The following is a 22,635-nucleotide window of genomic DNA, read 5'->3' as shown; positions in this document are numbered from 1 at the left end:
GGGCAATAAGAGGCATTTATGTTACTTTCTTGTTACGAAACAAACGACAGAACTCCGATCCTTCACCATTGACCCCGGATTCAACACATACAATATGGACATCAGTAATGGTACAAACCAAATCAAATGCGCGGCCTATGTTCCACGGCCTCTTCCTCCGCGTGACTTGCGAGCGAACTACTTTCCCCCTGGGAGCCACTTGCATCCACCTCTCCGTCCTTGTCCGGGTCATAAGACGTGATGATGGCTCTGCTCTGAGATTGGGCCTGGGCCTTGAGAGGCGGAGGTGACGGTTTACATGCCTCATCTTCGTCAATAGAGTGACCATGGTCGGGATAGTCTTCCTCGAGTAGTCCGCCATGCTCCTCTTCGGCTCCACGTTCCCGATCTTCCGCGTCGGCGTCTCGGGGACCCTTGTTGTTCTTGATGAAAGTGTCGATAATGTAATATTGCAGCGCGTTCATGATCAGTGGGAAGATAAGCATGACGAAAGCAATCTGCACCGCTTCGTTGCCTTCCGTCCAGCGTAGCGCCCAGTCACCGACTCGGCCTAGCCAAGGGCACAGCTGGAAAATCAGAAATACACACGCCTTCATTCCCAGCAGGCCCAAAAAGTAGATCAGACACTGCTTCAACCACCAGGTAACCTTGGGTGGCGTCCCATAATGCCCGGACTCTATTGACTCTTTCGGCCTTGCAAGAGGAGTGTAACTCGCGCCAATGGTGAGGATTCTCAGTATGCATATCAATATAGGAATTCCGATCGTCGTGTCAATGGCCAGGTTTAGAAGGTAGAAAGAACAGGGGTTGGGCCTGTACACATCATCTGTCTCGGTACCGAGGGTACTGGCTGCAGCCTTTGCCAGAGCCCTTTCGATTTGTCCTGAAGAAAACATGGACATGAGCAGATTGGCCAGATGTAGGAGGATCGATCCGACCACTTGTTTCGATACATCAAAGGACCAGATCTTCAGAGGCCGCTGCGGTCTTTCTCTCCATCTTTTGTATACAAGAGATAAAAGGGCAAGCGCGCCCAGGGCACCTTGGATAAGAATGGCAAAAGGGCCGAGTAATTTGCATTCGCCGCTGCTTTCGTCATCTGTGTCGGCGACAGATGCTGGCGTCGATGGGAAGGCCGAAGTAAGAGGGAACAAGGAGGCCTGCGTAGTTGAGGCTGCAGCAGTCGCTATGCTAAACATAAGAGTAGTGGAGGTTGTCATGATGCCACCGAGCAGAGGCGATGTTTGCGATGCCGTAGCAAGCGCATCGTGTATTGCCGTGGAAGAGGGGAGGAGGTCGGGAGGTTGCATGTGCAGGCAGAGGGCGTCGGGAACGCTTTAGATGTCTATGATAGATTCATCAGAATTCAATTTTATGATTCTCAGCCTGCTGAGAAGTCCTGTTTGGTGATGATTAGGCAGAAGAGAAGTCACTCGAGGGAATACCGAAAGTAGGCGCAGCCCTTTGTCCCAGACGGTGGCCAAACATGTGAGGCGGGGAGGCAATCTACTACGCCAAGTCCTCGTCATTATTGAGCCATGTCAGGCGACGCTTGAGTTTTGACACAGTGACCTTACTCGAACTCCCACGAACGTTCCTCTCCGCCGAATTACTCTTTTCCACTGTGCTGTACACAGGAAAATCCTCAATGAGCGGAACCTCAATCAATTTGACGCTAAGCTCCTGTCTCATACAATTTGTCTAGCAATAGAAGGAGAGACCCGAACTCAGATATAGCTATATTTGATGGGGATCAAGGAAATCGCAATCAATTTCAATCATGAACCGCCAGGCCAACAGCAAAATTCAAAGGGTATCATGATGCTAAAACATCTAGCAAGCTAAAACCAGAACGCCGTCTTCATATCTGTCATTACAGATCGTCTTCTCCATTCTCGTTTCCAGGATTCAACCGTCCAATCTTGTCGCCTGAACCCAACCAATTTTTGATCACACATGGTGCCGACTCCGGGCCCTGACATATCTTCTTTCTCGAAAGGTGCTTGAACTTGGGGCCGAGGGGTCCATTGACATAGTGGTACTGTCCAGCAAAGCGATATTGTCTCTTATCGCCCAGTGGATAAAACTTGTCTCCCCAGTGGCCGGCAAAATGAAACCATTCAGTTGGAGCACTGGGTGTCACATTCGAGGATCGTAGATTTTCCGTCTTGTAATCATAAGTATAAGCATGTGAATTGAGCGACGGATCCCATAGAGGGCCACGGTCAGTCAAGTCGTGCAGAATGCCCCAAGGCAGGACATATGGATGTGTTCCCGGGGTGGCATACATGGCATGGGTCCCGTAGGCTGAATAGATGACTGGCCGTTTTCCGAGCTTCTCTACGGCTTCGTAACTGTAGGCGGATCCAAAGTTATGTTCACTAAAGAACACAGCTTTCGGCTTTCCGTGCTGGAATCGGACCACTGTGTGTTCCCAGTCGCCCACATGGTTACCAAATCTGACATTCAGCACCACATTACCCAGGTTGAAGCTGTAGAAGAAGAACCAGAAAGCATCCACAATACCATGGCCTTTGTTGATGGTGAGGAGAACCGCAGGGGCATCGCTTCGGCCGCCACGGATTGTCCCGGGTGCTTGACTCTCGAGGATTGAACGTTTGAGTTCCATATGTCTTTGGCGTGCCTTCTTGTCTGCCTCTGATTGGCCAGTGAGGGATTCTCGAAAATCGGCTCCATTCTCCGAATCCTCAAGGTCTGGTGCAAACCAGTCTTTGAGGTCGGTCATTGCATCCTTCATGCCTTGAAAATAAGTCCGGCCAGGGCTGTGTACCCAACCATCGTTGTCATCAAGCGGATCATTGGGATTGGAAGGTCTGTTGGGAATGTTCTTCTGCCCCTCCAGCCACTCTGGTCGTTCTTCAACATCATCATTGCTTGTGAGGAAGACCCATCGACCATCCTGCCACTGGTTCAAACCGTCCAGGTCATTGAGTGTTGGATGCTGCTGGTCTGACTGCACCGCTGTGTAGTTGAGAGTCGGCGTGATGTGATAGAGGTGTTCTGCAATATCACATGGCCAGAATTGCTCGCCGGAGTAGAGATGGACGAGTGGGGCATATTCCATGACATATTCAGGAATCTCGCGAAGAACACGCTCATCATCTGTCCAATCTTCGGGTCTATCATTTCCCTCGGTCCAAGCATGCTGCCAATCCCAATCCCGTGTATAGTCGACCATCTTCTTAGAATTGTATTTGATCACAGGACGACGGCCAAACCTGGTCGTGTCCGAAGCGTAGTGTATATGTGTCCCGCCACAAACTCCGAGCCACCGACAGGCCTTTCGATCGAGCCATGACTTGGAAGTAGCCATCCACTTCGACTCCTCTTTATCTTCATATTGCCATATGAACGCCTCTGGATTCGTGGCTTTCCATATGCTGTTGATGCACATATAAGAGATGATCGTGGACAGAACGCCTATGGTGGCTTTGGTTTTGGTGGCACCCATCTCCTCTCCCTGTAGTGCCTTGTCCGTCACCGATTCATAGATAGGGTTGCGTTGTGGATCGGCCTCTGCCGTTCTGGATTCTACGACGACCACAACAGACTCGTCCGGCTCGACGTCGGTTTGATCGTTTGTGTTCAAAAGCGCCTGCGCAATGGGAAAAGAGTTGTCGTCGACCGTCGGGCTGGCCGAAGTCTGAGATAAAGGAAGTGTAGTGAGAAACGAGGCTCCCGGCGCCGAGGTATATAGTGCGTTTGTCAGCCGAGAAAACGAGTGCGGATGATGAAAGATCGAAGACACTGTGCAAACGAGCCGAAAGGATTAGCCATATATTCACGAGTGGTTTAGATCTGACATGAAGACCAGGTATGTGACTGGATCACCGTGGTGCACCACCCGGATCTGGCGGTAGGGCGGAAACAGGGCACCACGTCCGTCAAGGCTGCCAGACCAGCGATCAATGGCCGCATTGAGCAAACAACAGCCTCAAGAAGGGCAAGAAGCCGGACATAATGACTGAGCGAAGCTCCGCCGACATGCAACATTGAGCGGCAGTCCGCTGTTGTAGATGAATAATGCCATAAATATGCAGTTCCGCCAACATCCGTGTATGACGCGGGAGGAATCGCTCTAGGTCCGATGCGCTGGGAAGTGAACGAGGGGACTTACTGATAAGACTTGATTGGCCCACACGACCAAGACTGCTACGGGCTTCGTGCAGGATTGTGCAGTACAATAGTACGAGTAGTAGCGGTCTGATTTACCCTAGACCAGCGAGGTGTTCATCTGTCCGAGAAAAGAATCGAAAGAATTCAGGGTTTCAAAGAGAACTTGAGAAGGGTAGATGAAACGCGCAAGACACGGTCCCCATTTGGCGATTGTATCCGGATATGTGTGAAGAAACAGATGGTGACGAGGCCAGTGATGAGGAGACATGGAGAGGACAACCTGAAGGCCAATTGTGTGTGATGAAACCCAACTTTGGCTTTGGGCGATACGATGACATCTTCCGGCACAACGTTTGGCTGACCTCAGTGCCACTACGGCGACGGGAAGGATTGCTTAGATACAATAATATACTGTTACAGTAAAGACCCAACCTAGGCTACTCTTGGAGCCTGTAAGAAGCTTCCCTAGGCGTGCCTCGTACTCGTACAGGTACTCCGTACTCCGTTCATTCATTCCCTCACCACGGTCTCGCTCGTACAGCCGATTTCGCCCAGAGTTCACGCTTCTTCGACCACATCTTCCCCAAAGGTACTGATTTATTTGCATCAAAATTGCATCAGTCTTTGAGTCTACTTTCTACTGCCTGAAAGGTAATCTTCTTTGATGGTCAGTGGCTTACAGTAGCTTGTTACGCCGTGTCCCAAACTTCGGAATTTCGCTATTCTCGAGTAATCACAAAATGTGTTGTTTGCATTGACATTTGGATTCTGCGATCTTGAATTCGTCGCATGGACAAGTGAAGATGACAGCTTACCTTTGGCTGTTCATGATGGTATCAATGGACAACGGCTGAGACTGCATTCGCGGTTCTGGAATCGTAAACAAAACCTTGAGTGTATGTGCTCGCACTGTAACCCAACACCGCCCGCGGCTATGAGGGAATCTATTCTTCAGCTTCATTTCGCTGACAAAGACTCCTTTCAACCGGAGACAAGGTCATAGAGTATTGCGCCCTGCAATATCGTTTCGCACTGTCTTCTTTGCAAAGCGGACTTTCGATCGCTGTAAAGCACTGTATAGCTTTTGCGCGTCTTTGGCCTTGCTTTCCAACTGAGCCAATTCCTTGTTGTAAGTATCGCCGTGTTCCGCCGACTCGGAACCCACCTCACCAAAGACGAGTGCTAGATTGTTTATGGCTGCCAGTGTAACCGGATGGCCTTCACCTAGCATCTTCTCGTCGGATGCAAAGGCCTTTTCTGCTAGTATCAGACTCTAGGCAAATTTGTCCTGCGCGACCAGTGCTGACACCAAATTGTGCATGCTCGCTAAAGTATCAGGATGCTCAGGACCCATTACTTGCTCGTATCCGTGCAGCGTCATGCTGAAAAGCTCCTCAGCTTCTTCAAACTGGCTTTCTCCCGACAGCGTTAGCGCTAGGAGGTTTGTGGCAGACAAGGTCTGGGGATGCGCAACTCCAAGTACCTGAGTAAGTTTGTCCCGCGTCGCTCTCAGCAAGGCTTCCGACTCAGGCAGCCGTTCTTGCTCATAATACAGCCTGGCAAGTTGGACAGAGACTCGCAGAGTCTCAGGATGGATGGCCATCACCCAGCTTTTTTAGCTTCTGCTCCAAGGTGGCCTGGATAATCTGTGTGGCTTCCATGTATCCGCCACGCGCAAGTAGTACCGACGCTGAAGCCTCCCTTGCCATAGCTGCTGATGGCTGATCATCTGGACAGTGGTTCACCTTTAAGAATTTGCATGCTTCAGATAACATCCCAAAAGCTTGATCGGGCTCGCCCTTATTATGTTGAAAGACGCCAACCTTGAAAAGCAGGAGTGCCTGGGCCTCCCAAGAAGATGGGCGTAACTTTTGCCGCAGAGTGGAGAGAGCGACAGGTATGAGGGCTTCGCATGTCTCTACCCGGTCGGCCATCAACTCCAAGGCCTTTGATGCAAAGTATGCTTCCTGATGTGTATTTTCCAGGCGCTCGCGGATTGCTAATCCAACCGCATTATGTAGGAAGAACGATTCTTTGTCGGGACTGTAAGACAGTAGTCCAATCTCGACCAAGCGTTGGACCTCGATTGGGGGATTGTCTCCCTCCTCGCGAGATGGCTGCAAGAGACGTTGTGGAATTTCTTCCACATTGAACGATGTCAGTGTGAATAGGAAGTCAGCTGCCTCCGGTTGATGGTTGCGGAGATTCTCCAACATCGAGTCCAGAAGAGCATTCAATGAGTTTTCTTCTAGTCTTGATTGCTCGTGAAAAATTGCCAGATAGTCGTGAAGGTTTTGTCCAAGAGATTTCATATAACCTGCAGCATGAACGATAGCGATTGGATAACAGCTCAACTTCTTTACCAATGGCACGGCAAGAGATTCGAAGTCTTCGTCGTTCGGATGTAACTTACCTGAAACGTTAGAACTGGCCAATGTTACTAGTGAAACCGCCGGTGTCGAGATAGGCTTGATTACAGACAGTAATTCTGTAGTATATGCTGCAGCTGCAGCTGCAGCTACACCCTGCCAGGTATCGCTAGAATGAGAGTCGGCATAATCACATATGCCACGAATTATTAGACATGGCACATAAGAGGGTAGACCTGCAGCATCCAACTCAAAACAAAGAATATTGTTTGCGCTGGCAAGTCGATATCTTAGATTTCCATCATTGATCATTTGGTTCATCGATGCAATCCTCCCATAGTGAATGGCAGGCCACTCAGACTCGCGCCGAAGAGGTCGGTGTATGATTTGGTTTGGATCACATGAGGCGCAGCCGCTAGCTTTGCTTTCTTGATGGGAATAGGTTGCGCGAAAAGCCGATCTGGTTGTCCTTGCGGGGGCGGGGGGGAAGGGCGGGGGGTGGGGGGAATTGGCTGATTGTCCTGAAGTATAGCCAAATAGCTTGCTAGAGCGGGTTCCTCATCCTTGTGCCTTGACTGAAGTGTTTGAGTGCCCTCACAAGAGCTTCGGAATTTTGCCAAGTGACAACTATATCGGTAGTCAGGCAAAAGGAGCCAACTCGGGCTCCCTACCCTCGGCTCAGGGAGTACTCAGGGAGTTGCCCAGGGAGTTGATCTAGAGGCTCAGTCATGCTCACCGTAGGTTCAAAGTGTCCGAGAGTTCGCACATAGAGATATCACCAGTGAAGTCGGTATCGGCTTGGCAACGTTCACGAACGGCGTAGAGCACGAATACCCTTGAGGAGCGTCACATGCTGAAATCGGGTCTATGCCCACCGACATGAAGTCGGGCATCAATACCTACATATCCCCCTCTCATAGTCAGGCCTTCATGCCAGCTGGAACTCGAAGTCTAGCCTTAGGAAAGCGACGAGCATGAAATGAGGGCAGACAAATGCAAGAGACACGCCACTACACCTAGTGTCTCCCAGAGGATTGGCCGTTCGAGCCGAGACAGCCGTAGACGTGCAGGTCTTGGGAGCCCAGGCTTCGTGGCCTTGCAACTTTAGCAATCTCTGAGTCTGGGATCAGGCGAACTAGTTAAAATATTCATACCACGGACACGCACTAGTCCAACCGGGGTGCCCAGTGATGAGAGCTTGCTCATGGAAATCTTTGTTTGTTACCGCTATGTTGGAGTGCGGACAGGCATCCATCCTCGAAGCAAGTCGTGCGACGACTGCAGCGCCATTCAAATTCGACTCACAAGCCATCAATGGAGCAACTTTTATCGATGGTGGCGCGGGGACGAATAATCCATCGTATAGAGCCTGGAGAGAGGTCATGTCGCAGATCATGAGCAATAGGAGGGACGACAACCCGTCTATACTGATTGTGAGCATCGGCACGGGTTTCGACGATCAGGAGCGACCGCGGTCTCTATGGTCATCAGTGAAGAAAGAAGTGACGGAGACAGAAAAAACGCACAAATTAATGTGTGAAAAGATGGACAACAATAACTATTTTCGTCTCAATTTCAAGGGCGAGCTTGGAGCCATCAAGCTAGATGCCATCGAAACGAATGGACAGAAAACGACCGACTTCATTGATAATCTCATAAGGTGGGAGAGAACGGCTGACGCGAACATAGACAATGACATTGATAGGCTCGTGGGGTGGGATCAGATCGATGGACTTCTTGAAAAAATGGACCGGCTGGCGGAGAAACTCGTCAACAATCGCAGGCAGCGAGCCACGGCCTCGAGCCATTCGAAGCGTTTTGAAAACTGTAACGTGTACGTGTGTCGCGAGATTAATGGCAATTGTCGTCAGTTCCCATTTGATGTCTCCAAGTACGAACACTATAGTTCGGTTTTCTTGACATCTGATGAAATGAGAGAGCATCTGAAAAACAAGCATGGTATTGTGGCTGCTGATGATCAGAAAATCGAGAGTTGTGTCCGGATACCGCGTAATGGGAGCGGTCCATGGATATAAAATGTCACGAACGCCAAGCATCCTGCTGTCAAAGCGACAGTGGAAATGATTGCATTGAGGGTCCTTGTTGTCCTTTGTGAGCAGGACGAATTTGGCTTGCAATGCGCTCGATTGGAACAAGTCGCGAAGGGGTTGAAGGGGACTTCGAAGGGGTCCTTGAAAGGTTCCGGCTATGATACTTTGCTATTCAATGCACTGTTGAGTACAAGACGGAAGACAGGAGCTTTCAAGAGTGGTGCGGTCGTCGAGAGGGTCCGTATAACCTCGAGATCCTATTTCCTAAGCATTCCTCAGACTGAGACATTGCTAGCACCCTTGCACTTTGAGATATTTGACATGCAATGTGAGAAGTTTGAGATACCATCAAAGACGTTTGGGTACTTGTTGAGACATTTGTCTCCTTCCCCGTCGAGGCATGCATGGCTTAAAGGTTCTGAGTAGACCGAAGAACAATATTGGCGTTTTCTAGACGAGGGATTACGCTATGCGAGGGTGTGCGTGCCTAGCCGATGGCTATTGTAGGATACCATAAGGATTACTGTAACCACGTCCCTGGGTGTGCAAGATCTATTGTCGGGCTTAGGGGCTGCGTACTGCAAGCCTAGTTAGGGCAGTCTTGAAACATACAGCGGACCATGTTGAATAGGCATTGTCTGCCTGAGCTGTTGAGAGGTGGGCTTGTATTAATGGGCTCGAGAGTGAGTATCGCTCCTAAAGGAATTTTAACTCTACCCGATCATCAGCGACGAAAAACTAATGTTACCAAGTCTGGCGGAATGACATCTTCGATCATAAAGAGTGCAGCTTTCTAAAAGTCTCATTTTCGAGCAGTTGAGCGCCGTGCCGTTCAGGTCAACAAGGGATTATTTTGAAGCTGACGATTTTACAAACCTTCGCGTATTCTGGAGATCCGCCCTGAGCTTCAGGAGCCATGAGCTCTAAAGCTTTAACTGTAGCTTCGTCTACCTTCTACAGAGCTTCACTATCTGGAACTTAGCGGCATCCCCGTTGGAATCTCAAATTGACGAGATAGCCATGTATTGTGCCTGAACCACCATTACATTACTTGCGACGCATCGATTCAACCGACACCCTGCTGCACTGCCGGCCGAGGTTACGAGAAAATTTAGGCAGCGGCCTAAGGGCAGGGAATCTTCCAGGTTCCCTGACGCCTGTGTGAAACGGAGGACTAGCCGAGAATTAAGTACAATATACCCGATCTTCAGGGGCCAGATTAGGCCTCCGGTTTATTTGCTCAGGAAGCGCTCTCTGAGCGCTGAGTGATGCTCAGCCAAGGGCTCAGCTAAAGGTCAGGCTAAAGCATCCTTCGCTCCTTCGTTCAATCTCTAGGGTTAAACCGCATATGGTGATCAGGTCTTTCATTCTCGAGTAATAGAGGTAGGATATCAGGCTGGACCTGGAGTATTCGATGGCTATCTGGAGGTCTTGACTCGTGCAATCCCTTCTTAAATGACGGCTGCGAGAACGCCAGCAAGAGCACCCAGGCCGGTTCCAACACACATCCATCCCAGTGGCACCTTTGCCATGCCAGCTGCTTCATTACCAGACGTTGAGCTGGTTGCAGTAGCACTGGCTGATTGACTGCCCGAGCTTTGGGCAGAGGTCTCTTGTGGCCCTGAAGAGGTCGTGCTTCCAGGCGACGCTGCGGCCGTCGATGAACCGCCATTCGAACCGCCATTGCCGACACTACTGGTTGCTGATGCAACAAGCTGATCATAGTTGCTAGCCGTGGCAGGTATCATGGTTACACATGATGGAGTGTTGATGGACATCGCTACAGCTGTCGAGTCGGAACAAAACGGGTAGCCGGCGCACATCGAAGCGCTGACGGTCGAGGGGTCTTCCTCAATGCAGCAAAATACGCCATTCAAGCTGCCTGTCGACGTCGAGAGGACCTCACCAGGGCAGTTGCTGACGGTTGTGCCGTCAATTATTACAGTGCCGCCATTTCCGGAGATCCCGCCGGTGATAGTTTGACCACCCTCATCGGAGCTGTCCTGGGCCTATATTCATGGACATTAGTCTATGTACGTGGACATTGATGTACGTCGCTGCATGCCAAAAGACAGAGAGAAATGATCTGACTTAGGGTTTGGGAGGGAGAGTGCAACGCTCGACTGACCTTGACTTGCAGGAGCAACATGCTCAAGCTGCCGAAGAGAGGGGTTGAGACACGCATCTTGGTGGAAGGGATTTCAAGGATGTCTCTAGTAGAAGGCAAGTATCAGATGTTGTGGCTTGGATGTCTTGGAGAGAGGCGTGTCTATTGAAATGCAGGAAGGGTTTGGAATGAAGGAAATACTACAGATTGAGTTGAGTACCTGTGTCTTCCTGATATATATGCTGCTGAATGGGTCCCATTTTGCCGATCAAAGATCATCCAACCGTATTTATACCTGTTGGTCAATCATCCTTCGACCCTGAAGGGCCAAACTAGGTCAGTGGCAATTGTTGCATCGTTCGTTCACTTGACTTTTTGTCCCACAGAATGGGGTAGCTAAATGTGCATCGACGAAGGAAGCTGTATGGACCGTATGTACCTTTGAAACCTGGTAATTTGCCTGTTTCTGCATTCAGAAATATGTGCGAGTTTGGCCTGCTTTCCTAGCCACCTAGCCACATACCTTAGGAGTCCTACACTGCCTCAGAAAGGGAGAGAGGTGCTCGTCCCGGGTATCTACTCTTCGACTTGCGGCCTTTTGAAGCCTGGGGCTGGAAACTAGCTAGGGAAGCGAAATTCCATGTAGACTAAACAATTGCCGTTAAGAGTATACAAGGACGTCTGTACTGAGACCCCGATACCGAGTTGGGAACAGACCGAAGTGTACTGAGTTCAGCCACATGGGTCGGATTCTTCAAGATCGCAGGCTGACCATTGGAGCCCACAGAAGGATCTCCAGATCACTTCTCTTTCGAGTCGAATCGATCAGCCCGCTCGCCTCCGTCCACCAAAAGAGAATTAAGTCAACTTTGAATTGATCCGAACCAGGTAGGCTGATGGTCAATCTCGTGGAGCTTTGCATGTCAATTACCGTGAGACTCGGCCCTTGAGGCAGAGCTTGAGTACCAGTACTAGCAAGGCGACCGTGAATCCGAGGTTTGGTTGGTGCACGCCATTCGCATGTGTGTACCAATACTTTTCGGATTTAATCCAGCACCGGAAGTCCTGAAAGAGTGTTCCGCCTGAGTGTGTACCTGAAAGAGTGGACCATAATCTTGTAGTCCGTTGTCTCTCATGTTACCCTTAGATCTGCTTGATGTTCGACTGGTTGAGTGGAAGTGACTCTGTGCGGACGATGGCACTAGAAACAGCCCGGATCAAAGTAATGCCGCCTAACTGTGCACTGGCCTCACCGGAGTGCACGTGATGGCCTCTGCAGAAACATTTTCCGAAGATCTCAATTCAAGCCTTGCCCTCCATCCTGATGCTACCTCCCTACAATGCCCTAAGAAAAAAGACATCGCTCTGCCATAGCTAAAGCGGCTCTGAAGAATGTTAGTCCAACCATGTTTTCGGACGATGAATACGAATATGAGTATGATGATAATGATACAGAGGTAGGAATCGCATGATGTCAAATTTGCGTCCTTCCTCCTTTTGGCCGTTCCTTATATTTCTCTGACAGACGTTCCTCGTGGATCTCGACCTCTCTACCTTGAATGCCAAAACACGCGCAACAGTTCCCGGGGGCCAGAAGCCAGTAGTCCCTGCCAAACGACCAGCCGATGACTCAGTCTCGCAAACGCCCGACAGACTTGAAACAGCCGAAAGCCCAGCAGAGAACCAGGTCGATGGCAATGACGATCTGGCAACCCAGGGCACACCCAAGAAATCGGCGGTAGAGGGTGATGAGAATGATACGTCGGCCTCCGGGAGATGGGTCCAGATTCTAGACTTACCAACTACAAATCCGGTAGTTTCATACCAGGGCCAGGTCTACAGCTGCATGTGGACTGATATGATCGGTACCAACATGTTTTTCACAAGTCCTGGCTCCATGGACAAACCCTTGAAACACACGGACAATTATGATCTGATTGGAACGTCACGAATCAAACTCGTTGCTGAACAAGCCAAAGTGGTCAAACACAGCATGGCAGATGGCGACAACGTAGATGTCAACCCGACCATCTCTGGGCGCATCTTGGATGGCAGTAGCCTGGGAGACTTCCATCACTCCAACCCGGCCATCAACGCTCAGATCAAGAAGCAAGCCTCTTTCCTAGAAAAGTTGATGGACGTCAAACGACAACGTGGAGAAAGGGACATTGTGCGCGCTTATGCTAACGACGACACGGCCATGACAGGAACGTCTGCCCATTCTGAGGCTATGCATGGTGAGCTCGAAACTCTTACTCGGAAGGTGCTCAACGGAGATGGAAATGCTTTCGCAAAGCTTCAGGAAATCTATTCTCGACTAAAGGGACAAGACCAGAATCCCCAAAAAGACGCTCCACTACCTTCGAGTCAAACTGACTAAATATTGCAAATTCATGTGCTTTTCCAACGCCGTGATGTTGCTCAATCCAAAATCCAACAAGGGCAAGGTATTGCCATATGAAAACCTAATACATGACGTCTCAGAAGCAAACTCCAACATTGCAGCTATCACCACCCTTCCAGCAAACGACACAGAACCCAACGCAGTTGGGAGTAAACGACCGATCTAACGGTCGTGCTTATCACGGTTCCAATGCACTGGTGATGGAGGTGGGGGTGGAGGCGAATGCTCAGGAAATTGTCTGCGCTCTGAGTAAAAGGCGTATTTTGGTCGTGGGGAAGCCTCAACCGCTTTGCGAATATCTCTGCTTGAGTTCTCTGATGCGAGAACGGTTGATCGGTAGGATGATCGTTGCATGGTTTCAGATGGCATGTTTCGTTCCGGTGTAGGCGGATCGTAGATGATGAGGGGCTGTGATGCTAGACGGCCACGATCAGTCAAAGCAGGTCCTGAGGGAGAGGTTCACTTACCGAACGGTGATGGGCTGATGGTTATCGTTCGGGTCGAGATGGAGGAATGTCGTGCGTAAAGTGGGTGAGTTATGCTGCAGGTACGATGTATAGCCGATGAAGAGAAAGATTCTGATCGGCAAAGAAAACTGGAGACGGGGCCACGGTTTACTTATGAGTTGCGTGCAAAGAAGATGCTGGGTGTATTGTATGAGGGAGATTTTTCAGGAGCAAGGGAGCCGCACTTTTCCAACAGGATGTGACGGTAGTCAAATACCCCCTTCGCCTGGGGAGAAAAAAATGGTCTGGGACACTCATCAATTCACAAATATGGCGGTGAAAGGCGACGTGGGATGTCACATTTCAAACGAATCCGGCTGGTCAATTGCAAACAGACCCCAAATGCGCCAGAAGTTGTTTCCCCGGAGCCACGAGGGTGGCATTGTTCTTTTTGGATCCCTTCGGGATTCCTGGACCAACACATGCTGGCCAGTCCTGGCGGGGAGCCTACAGGGGTTATCTGGGAAATGAGCAAGCATTATTCATGTATGGTAATTCCGTCTTTGCTTGACTCCGTACATCTATTTGCCATGTCTTTTGTTGCTGCCTGAACAGCGTGTGTCGTCCTTGTTGGTCTCTCTCAACCTGCCGGCTCTGTCGCTGGTGGCCTTGGACTTTAGGTATGATACTGTGTACGTACGGAGTATTACTCGTCTTAGACTTGGTACTAGGCCGTCAGGTTGGAATGCACCGACCTGTGATGGATCGCCGCCGCCCATCATGCCCTTGTTGACTGGACGATGATCCGCGCCGACCGCCTATCCGTGCGGAGTAGTAGCTCGCACATTACATACTGGCATGAGAGCGATCGATGTCAAGATCGGTGTGGACGTCTGGTACTTTTCCCGAGCGACCCAAAGAAACTTCGGAAGCGGCCCATGAATGAACAAGGGGCAGTTACAATAGGTGGGAGGCTCCAACCACGTCAGCTTCTTGGTCTTCGTAAGGGAGAGTGAAGCTAGCTACGGAGTAATAACAAGATCAGGAGACAAGTGGGCTCTCCTTGGGTCGTTGGGCATTACTTTCCCAAGAACTTGGAAGCGGAAGCCTTTGAGGGCGAGTCTAGTTGTCCATCCCGAGACGCCAGAAGGTCTACATCCGACGCCAGAAGGGCCGCGAGGGCTTGCTTAGCGATTGTTTGAAAAGCCCCCGGAATCCCCATCTCCATCCCTACTCCTTGTTTACCTATACTGTAGGTACTCCGTACAGAAGGTCAAGTGGGGATTGGAACCGCCGCCGTCTGTTGCGGGAATGTGTCCGGGAGCTAAAACAGAAACGCAACGGCCCTCTGCACGGGGGGATGGCGGCTCATTCCAGGCTTGCACCGCGGATGCGACCATTCAGATCCAGTTCCGTGGTCAGTTCCTTTTTCGAGACCATTATTGCTCCGTACTTCACCCTTGCCTTTGCGAAATGTTGCTTACGGATATGACTACGGACTACCTTATTGTACCCAATTGCAAAGTGGCTAATTGGTTTTCCCCTGGTTGATGCCTGACAGTTGTACAATCACATCTCTCTCTGCCAGGAGAGAGAGATAGAGGCCTACCACTCACTCCTCTCCTATCGCCTTTCTTCCTGCGGGAGTAAACAAGAAATATCATCCGCGGCGGATACGAGGAATACGAGGAGGATCATGACCCCTGTTACTCGTACCATGGATACTCCATATCCGTACTCCGTACTCCGTATATGTATGGATCATCTCTCTTGTGATCCCCCCCTCTGCAAATGCAAACGGTGCTGCTGCTGGCCATTTTTCGGTTGTGTCACCTTCATCCGCCGCCGCCACTTACCCCTGCGGGTTAGGCCAGCAGCCATCGTATTTGCCAGCTTGTCACTTGTCAACTTGTCACTCATCACATAGTCGACCTGTCGTGGGCGACCTAGCCGCATTCCCCGTGTTGACCTGGCCACCAACCCCCAGTGCGTCGTCCCACGGACACACGAAATGTCGCTGGATGCAATCATCGGGCATCGAGAACAGGGCAACCCCAGGAATGTGGCCAAGTCCCAACCAGCAAACACTTGCATGCGGAGTTGGTAAGCAATCATGGCAGCCCGCCGCAACCCCCCGTGAATCGTCGCCCTACATCTCGACTGTAACTTGCGTGGTGGCGTACGAGTCCGGTGTACGGTGTACAGCCATCACTCTCACAGTCACGACGGATCTTTTATTCATACCCTGGTTGGTTGCTCAATGGACGTGTGGCTACTGTCCGACAACAGACCCCTACTCGTACGAAGTGAGTAAACGAGGTTGTGAGATACCGGAGACCACCTTGCCTAATTGCCTATAGGTAGCCTTGTATGGACGAAAGCAGGCATGGGTTCTTTTAAGGATCTCGCTGAGGCGCTTGGTCTCAACAGTATCATTGTCAAAGGCCTGGCGGACATCGATGTTGCGTTGTAGTGGCATCGTGTCACCCAGCTGCAATCGTGGACTCGGTCAGTTGGTCTGTTTTGCTCACTCTTGACATGATTCTGAGGCCCTTGAGATTGCCACTGTCGGCATCACAACGGGCGCATCCACGATCATTACAATGTCTTGAAATGGGTACGATTTCGTCGTGGCTATTTGTTCCGATAGATTCTGTCTTGGATGCTGACAAGTGGCATAGGTGTCGGGAGAACACGCCCTCCGAGTAATTCGGGATTGATACCTGCATGATCGTGACTTGAGGCAGCTCTACTGGGGATAACCTGGCAACTATTCTGTCTATCATGGCTCAAAGATCTCGGGATGTATCGAATCATTTAACAGATACTCAACAGTCCGTTCTTTTGCCATCCTAAAAGTTCCCCCAAGAGATTAAGGCTACGCATATAACAGCATTGATCAAAATGCCAAAGCCGCGACTCTCGGAAAGGAAACTATCCTTGGTTGTTGGGCGCAATATTGTCTTTTCGCAGAAGACGAAAATTTATCTATGTCTGACGGGGATCCCTGTAATATCGGCTCCCTCACACTCAAGGCTCTTGCTTCTCTTTCTCATATAGTAAGGACTATCGTCATCCTGTTCGCGTCGCTAAAACGACGCATTCGTTGTTCCCCCGGCCTTCCGCCACTTTCGCCTTCCACAATCCATCTGCGCAGTCCCTTTAGATCTTGAGATTGATGGCTTTCCACGCGCGGCGTCGCTAGCAACGGTGAGCTGTCTCTTCGTGAAGAATAGAGGCATATGTGGGAATCTGCCAATGCCACCGACGCCGTTGAGGTCGAGATTTTTGCATGTGTCCGAACTTTCTGCTAGCATATAGTAGATACTTGAGCAGATTTGGCTGCATCGTATGCTTATTGAGAAATCACTCGATTCCGTGTTCTCGCTTCATGCGCTCAAGATTCTCTTGCCTGGCAGCAATATCTTCCTTCACTTCGATCTTCATTTTCTCAGGCTGGTGGTACAGAACAACCAAGTAGCGGTTCATAAAGTTGAACCCGTTCAGCTTGTCGCAGGCTTGTTTCGCATCTAGCACCTCATCGTAAACCACAAATGCTGTTCCTTTTGTAGTATTCGAGTTTCCCAGTCTTATTTGGCGTACACCTCCAAACTTGGAAAACAAAGACCACAGACTCTCGCTGTCTACGTTGTAGGCCAGGTTCTTGACAAAGAGGATGCGGTTGGCCTCGGGGGCGAGTTTGTTGCTGCGGGACATTTTGATGGAGTGTGAAGGGTGAAGTAAAGGTGTTCTCAGCGTTTAGAGGAGTCTATGAGGTGTCGGAGAGGGTAGATGGTGTGATTGATGCCGTCGGTGTTGTTTGCAATAGATTTGTGGTGATGAAGTTGGAAAATGCGGAGGATTGCCGAGAGATACCTGCGCCTTCGCAACAGGGAGAATCAACAGCAAAGGAGCGGCGCAATGCGACCAATTGACTTCTTACCGCTATCACTTTGACTCAAACGTGCTCGTGAACAATTTCGGTTCACTACAGTGCAGTCTAGGAATTGAAGTTGTGGCGCGGCCAGTGCTCGAGTCGCTGCTTTTTTGGCCGAAGCGCGCGAAAGAGTTTAGAACCGCAGTCATCAACCTCTCCCGCAACCGCCTTTCAACAACCAGCTACACCTTCTATCGCACCACGATCCAAACGCTGCACCCAGTCCAATTCTTGTAACGCTCTCCTATTTTGACAAATGTTCTCTCACCAATGTAGCCAAATTCGCTCCGGGCTCTCTCTCACCTTCGACCGCGTCCACAGCTAGAGTCAACAACCCCGCCTCCCTGCCTCCTTGGTGAACCGAGAATCATGCCTACCTCTACCATATGGCGTCCTTCCGGAGACCCTCAGATACCTCGGGGAGTCAGTCCCATGCGCCCCTCGCCCCAGGACATCGAAAGACTCTCTCCTGAGCCGGTCCTTGACACGTTCACCCACCCCGTATCCTCCTCTTTCCCTCAGACCTCACAAGAAAATGGCTTCTTATTAAAGGGACTCGGCTTGTCAGAAACAGGGATATCGGACAATGCAGGAGCCACTCTTCAGCCAGATCATCTGTACTACGATCAAGATGGCGCGGCCCATGTTGGCGCTCGAGTAGTCGGAGGAGCGAGCGTGGCCAACGGCCGTCAGTTACCCAAAACCTCACGCCGCTCGTCAACAAGTACTAAATTGCCTCTAGATGATCGGAAAGCTCGAGAGAAGGGCCATACACGCTCTGGTTCGACCATCGATGACCTTGCGAGTGCCGCCATTGCGACTAGCCCTGCGGCCGTCGAACAGCGATCTCCCTCCTTTTCCACACGAAGCCCATTCTCTACGACACGACCCTCAACCTCCTATGTTCAATCTTTCACATTCGATGAGCACTTCAATGAGCCTCCTTCGAAACGAATCAAGTCCGAGCGGCTCCCTAACCTTGAATGGTCACCCCGTGCGGACAGACCGAAAACAAGCGGTAATGACAGTGCGGGAGACATAACCCACGAAGACGCGTGGCTCCTGCTGAGTTTGAAGAACGAAGTCAATTTCAAACATCTTACGCCGTCTTTACCATCTGCAGTCTTGCATGAGCCGGCAGCGTCCCCACCCCTGTCGAGGCAGAATTGGGAAGACGAGAATGTGGAAGACACGGCAGCTGTGCAAGCATCGCAGCACAAGAGTCCAGAAAGAGATAGGAGAGACAGAGACCCGACCGCGAGCAAGGAACATCAAGCCACCGATGCTCGACAGGCTCTTGTGTCGGAACAGAATAACATTGCGCGGAGGCTTTCCAACCTATCAAAGAGACAGATCTCAGGCGAGGAGACTGTCCACGAAAACCATATAACAGCTACGCACGTGCAGTCTGGCCTTCCGTCTACCCAGGCCCAGACCGCGCCTCCTAAGAAACAGAGACGAGTCAGACCTGAGGTTCAACAAGATACCTGCGCAGGCTGTCACCGCCTCCAACCGGAAGCCACCAACGAAGAGGACGTTGAGATTTCTTGGATACAATGTGGCCCTTGCGAGAGGTGGTTCCATGAAAAGTGTGCAGGATTCAAAACAAAAAGCGAAGCAAGAAGTGTCGATAAATATGTTTGTAAGGACTGCGAACCAGTGCATGGCAAGACCACATACGTACGGAAGTCGGCGAGGCAGAGGACCGCCGTCGACTACGTCAACCTCAACCAGGGCGTTGTCAAACCATCGGAAGATACATTGACGCATCATTACATACAGCCGATCAAAGAGGGAAAGATCGAGCTTCTACCAGATGACTTCCCACGCGTACGGCCGGAGCTGCTCACAGTGGAATTTATGGAAAGCTTCGAGGGAATGAAGCGACCATTTGTAGTTCCGGCATGCTGGAACCCACGATTCGGTGCGAAACGACAGGCCAGTCCAAAGCCGGAAAACCCTTCATCCACAGTGATCAATGAAGAAGGAATTCCAATGGTCCACGAAGTGGAGGGTCCAATTGAAACAGTTGAAGACGAAGTCATCGACTGTGACCAAGACTTGCTCGGTATGGTCATTCCACGCCATCTAACTGTTCGGAAGGTGGCAGAGCTTTATGGACAACACGAATTTGTCCCTGTTATTGATGTCAAGACCCAAGAGACTAGAGGACAATGGACCTTGAAAGAATGGGCTGACTACTATGAAAAGCAGGGCGAGAAGCCTATTCGTAACGTGATAAGCTTGGAAGTGTCACACAGCCCGCTGGGCCGGCTCTTGCGACGTCCAACCGTCGTACGAGAACTGGATCTTGAAGACAATGTTTGGGAGCTCGATGCAGAAACACGAGCAAAGAAACGACCTGTGCAATTCTATTGCCTGATGTCAGTCGCTGATAGCTATACCGATTTCCACATCGATTTCGGAGGATCGTCGGTGTACTATCACATTCTCAAGGGAACCAAGACGTTCTTCTTCATTCCGCCTGAGGATAGGTATCTCAAGAAGTATGAGGAATGGTGCAACTCAGACGCTCAGAACGACACCTGGCTGGGAGACTTATGCAACGGCAATGTCACGAGAGTTGATCTTCACGAAGGGGATACTGCTTTCATTCCCGCTGGTTGGATCCATTCAGTTTGGACACCAGAAGACAGTCTTGTTATCGGAGGAAATTTCCTAACACGCATCGACTTTGAAACACAGCTGAAGGTGTTTAATGTTGAAAAAGCAACAAAAGTCGCAGCCAAGTTTCGGTACCCCTTCTTCCAGAAAGTAATGTGGTATGCATTGATGAAGTATTTGGAAGACGATCCGGTTCCGGAAGAAGTCGTGGAGGACTTTCAGGAAGATCCGGATTATACATTCTTACGCGCAAACCCGGTGTGGCATGAGCTTGGTCATTTGGAAAATACAGCGGCACCAGGGGATCCGGCACACAACTCGAGATACTACCCGAAATCAGAAGTGACGGGATGGCCGTCATTAAGAGACTATCTTTACCGGACTGCTCGAGTTCATGCCGGCCTGCCTGTTGCGGATATCAACAAGAAACAGGTCGATGCTGTCAAGAATTCAGTGCCAAAAGAATGCAGTGATCCTCTACTTATGACCAAACGATTTGCAATCTGGATTGCCTGGAAGATTGGAAACGTCACTGCTCCAGAATGGGTACATTCTGATGGTGCCCTCGAGAGTGAACAAATCGACAAGACCAAAAAACTCGAAAGATATTCACTACCAGGAGAACGCACTTCAGCACGAAAGGCCGCACAGGTTCAGAGTCGGACACAAAGTCCTCCCGAATCACCCAGCGTTGTCATCCCGACGAGGCAAAGCTCAAAATCAGGGTCCAAGAGCAGTAGCAGCAAATCCGCATGCGAAAACTGCAGAAAACGTCGAATCAAATGTAAACACAAATCTGGTAGTGAGACGCCCACTAGGCCTGCGCCAGAGATCCGACCGCGAAGTTTCTCTGCTGGAGCAGTATCGACCAAGAACACTACAGCAGGAAATTGCACTTCTGACCAAACTGCGGCTTCAGACGGTGTAGTGAATGGCGTCGAGTCCAATGATCCGCAAAGTTCCAAGAAGGGAAGAACAAAAGCCTGCGAAGAATGTCGCAAAAGCAAGGTACGTTTCATGATATGGCCTTGGTGAGTAAATGTTGACGAAGTTCCAGCGTCGGTGCGTACATGATGAATACGGTCGGGTTGATCCCGCCAAAGCAGCAGAACCATCCAAGCCTCGAGGGTCGAGCAGTTCAAAACGACCTTCTCGACCGAGTGACGACAATGGACCCAACAAACGCGTAAAGATGTCGGACGAATCTATGGACGATCTTATTGATCCGTCCTTGGTGAATGGCGAGTCTCTTCTCTTCGGACAGGAAATCCTTGAAGAGAGTTTCCATACCCCTGGTGCCTTTGTGGAAAACGCCATTGATGATTCCGATGATGCGTCTCGACATATGGAGAACGGAATGGACGATGTTCAACCTGCCGACGATGGTGATGGAGAGGATGAAATGCCAATAGATCCATCGTTGATGGAAATTGCTGTTCAAGCGACTGAAACGGTCAATATCAAAAATGAACACGAAGCGGGAGATGTCGTAATGGTCGATGGCGATGTTGCTGAGGCTACCACTTCGAGAAACAACAGTGCATTTGCCACTCCAGGCCCAATCAAAACCGGCTCTTCGGTCAACGGAGACTATTCGGCAATCGCCAGTTCAACACCAGGATCGAGGCAATCGTCCAGGCAGCCGAAACAGGTTGAACGGTACACGCCGGAAGATAAACGATCGCCGACCAAAGCGTACCCTAAACCTCCGAGAAGCAATCGACGAGCATCGAGTGCCGCTAGCGCACAAACTATCGTGACCAACCCCAAAAGTCGACGGTCGTCCAGTCACACATCCTCAACTGTTCATCGAGACGCGATAGCCATGCTGCGTGGACGAGGTGCGTCCACAGAGATCTCTATATCTGCCGCTCGTCCTGTCAGTAGAGCTAGCACGGCCGAAAGCGATTTGGATGTAGATGAGAAGTTTGCTAGGGAGTTGCATGCTGTAGCAAATGGGCTCAGACGACGCACGAGTATGAGGGCTTGAGCAGATCATCGAACGGACATATGTGAACATGTGAACCTGTTTGCTGCTCGGTTCATTCGCGGCCTGCTGCTGATGATGATATGATCGAGCTTTTGGAGTGTGAGCTGATGGGCGGGAGTTACGCTACGTCACCTTGAGCAATGGGGACATGAAATGAGATTGAGATTAAGGGGTTCCCAAAACGAATTTGGTTGATGAGTGAGCACACACAGAGTCTCATCCTCTTAATCTCGCTCTTGCCTCTCTTCATTTTTGGTCAGACTGATGGCTTGATGACGACGGAAGGACGATGCTTTGCCCTTTGCTTTGGCTTTTTTTTGTTCTCATGGGCGTCCTTTTGGTCAAAGGGACAACGGATATCATCACATGGCAATGGTGCATGATTTGGAAGGGAAACGACGGGGAATTTGATTATACCGGAGTATATACTTACAACCTACTCGAGGTGTGCCTGTCTGCCTGCCAGTTCTAGGAGAGGAGGTACTTGGTGTCTTCCGCCTCCTTTTTTTATGTTTTGTTTTGTTCATTGTCGATACATAATACCCTTGGTAGCAAGTCTCTGTCGTTAT

General features: G+C 50.4%; 9 protein-coding genes across 9 annotated transcripts; 3 read left to right on the top strand and 6 right to left on the bottom strand.

The window, feature by feature from the left end:
- Positions 1-122: 122 nt before the first annotated feature.
- Positions 123-1,310, bottom strand: PV06_06804 (uncharacterized protein; the record flags this gene model as incomplete). The annotated part of the gene is made up of 1 exon (XM_016407965.1): positions 123-1,310. The coding sequence occupies one exon, from the start codon at positions 1,308-1,310 to the stop codon at positions 123-125; it is 1,188 nt and encodes a 395-aa protein (XP_016261445.1).
- Positions 1,311-1,873: 563 nt separating this feature from the next.
- Positions 1,874-3,472, bottom strand: PV06_06803 (uncharacterized protein; the record flags this gene model as incomplete). Its single annotated transcript, XM_016407964.1, has 1 exon — positions 1,874-3,472. The coding sequence occupies one exon, from the start codon at positions 3,470-3,472 to the stop codon at positions 1,874-1,876; it is 1,599 nt and encodes a 532-aa protein (XP_016261444.1).
- A 1,662-nt stretch (positions 3,473-5,134) lies between these two features.
- PV06_06802 (uncharacterized protein) lies at positions 5,135-5,368 on the bottom strand (the record flags this gene model as incomplete). Its single annotated transcript, XM_016407963.1, has 1 exon — positions 5,135-5,368. One exon carries the CDS (start codon positions 5,366-5,368, stop codon positions 5,135-5,137), a length of 234 nt encoding a protein of 77 aa, XP_016261443.1.
- A 355-nt stretch (positions 5,369-5,723) lies between these two features.
- PV06_06801 (uncharacterized protein) lies at positions 5,724-6,827 on the bottom strand (the record flags this gene model as incomplete). Its single annotated transcript, XM_016407962.1, has 1 exon — positions 5,724-6,827. One exon carries the CDS (start codon positions 6,825-6,827, stop codon positions 5,724-5,726), a length of 1,104 nt encoding a protein of 367 aa, XP_016261442.1.
- An 869-nt stretch (positions 6,828-7,696) lies between these two features.
- PV06_06800 (uncharacterized protein) lies at positions 7,697-8,542 on the top strand (the record flags this gene model as incomplete). Its single annotated transcript, XM_016407961.1, has 1 exon — positions 7,697-8,542. The coding sequence occupies one exon, from the start codon at positions 7,697-7,699 to the stop codon at positions 8,540-8,542; it is 846 nt and encodes a 281-aa protein (XP_016261441.1).
- Positions 8,543-9,827: 1,285 nt separating this feature from the next.
- PV06_06799 (uncharacterized protein) lies at positions 9,828-10,895 on the bottom strand. Its single transcript, XM_016407960.1, has 2 exons — positions 10,686-10,895; positions 9,828-10,566 (listed from the first exon to the last, which is right to left on the bottom strand). The coding sequence occupies exons 1-2, from the start codon at positions 10,740-10,742 to the stop codon at positions 10,009-10,011; spliced, it is 615 nt and encodes a 204-aa protein (XP_016261440.1). The 5' UTR covers positions 10,743-10,895; the 3' UTR covers positions 9,828-10,008.
- A 1,103-nt stretch (positions 10,896-11,998) lies between these two features.
- On the top strand, positions 11,999-14,141 carry PV06_06798 (uncharacterized protein). Its single transcript, XM_016407959.1, has 2 exons — positions 11,999-12,121; positions 12,190-14,141. The coding sequence occupies exons 1-2, from the start codon at positions 12,071-12,073 to the stop codon at positions 13,042-13,044; spliced, it is 906 nt and encodes a 301-aa protein (XP_016261439.1). The 5' UTR covers positions 11,999-12,070; the 3' UTR covers positions 13,045-14,141.
- Positions 14,142-16,365: 2,224 nt separating this feature from the next.
- Positions 16,366-17,532, bottom strand: PV06_06797 (uncharacterized protein). Its single transcript, XM_016407958.1, has one exon. It carries the CDS (start codon positions 17,229-17,231, stop codon positions 16,881-16,883), a length of 351 nt encoding a protein of 116 aa, XP_016261438.1. The 5' UTR covers positions 17,232-17,532; the 3' UTR covers positions 16,366-16,880.
- A 104-nt stretch (positions 17,533-17,636) lies between these two features.
- Positions 17,637-22,629, top strand: PV06_06796 (uncharacterized protein). The gene is made up of 3 exons (XM_016407957.1): positions 17,637-18,139; positions 18,194-21,084; positions 21,134-22,629. The coding sequence occupies exons 1-3, from the start codon at positions 17,821-17,823 to the stop codon at positions 22,064-22,066; spliced, it is 4,143 nt and encodes a 1,380-aa protein (XP_016261437.1). The 5' UTR covers positions 17,637-17,820; the 3' UTR covers positions 22,067-22,629.
- Positions 22,630-22,635: the final 6 nt, after the last annotated feature.

The sequence above is a fragment of the Exophiala oligosperma genome (genome assembly GCF_000835515.1).
Source record: "Exophiala oligosperma strain CBS 72588 unplaced genomic scaffold supercont1.6, whole genome shotgun sequence".
NCBI lineage: Eukaryota > Fungi > Ascomycota > Eurotiomycetes > Chaetothyriales > Herpotrichiellaceae > Exophiala > Exophiala oligosperma.
The sequence above is the reverse complement of the archived record's forward strand: the minus strand, read 5'-3'. Positions and strand labels throughout refer to the sequence as shown.

What these genes read in the sequence shown, in the direction of transcription:
- PV06_06797 (XM_016407958.1), bottom strand. Translation starts at nt 17,231, where the DNA reads ATGTCCCGCAGCAACAAACTCGCCCCCGAGGCCAACCGCATCCTCTTT.
- PV06_06799 (XM_016407960.1), bottom strand. Translation starts at nt 10,742, where the DNA reads ATGCGTGTCTCAACCCCTCTCTTCGGCAGCTTGAGCATGTTGCTCCTG. An exon ending in TGTTGCTCCTGCAAGTCAAG is followed by an intron (nt 10,567 to 10,685) that starts GTCAGTCGAGCG and finishes CCATGAATATAG; the next exon opens with GCCCAGGACAGCTCCGATGA.
- PV06_06798 (XM_016407959.1), top strand. Translation starts at nt 12,071, where the DNA reads ATGTTTTCGGACGATGAATACGAATATGAGTATGATGATAATGATACA. An exon ending in ATGATGATAATGATACAGAG is followed by an intron (nt 12,122 to 12,189) that starts GTAGGAATCGCA and finishes TTTCTCTGACAG; the next exon opens with ACGTTCCTCGTGGATCTCGA.
- PV06_06796 (XM_016407957.1), top strand. Translation starts at nt 17,821, where the DNA reads ATGCCTACCTCTACCATATGGCGTCCTTCCGGAGACCCTCAGATACCT. An exon ending in AGCGAGCGTGGCCAACGGCC is followed by an intron (nt 18,140 to 18,193) that starts GTCAGTTACCCA and finishes AATTGCCTCTAG; the next exon opens with ATGATCGGAAAGCTCGAGAG. An exon ending in AAGAATGTCGCAAAAGCAAG is followed by an intron (nt 21,085 to 21,133) that starts GTACGTTTCATG and finishes ACGAAGTTCCAG; the next exon opens with CGTCGGTGCGTACATGATGA.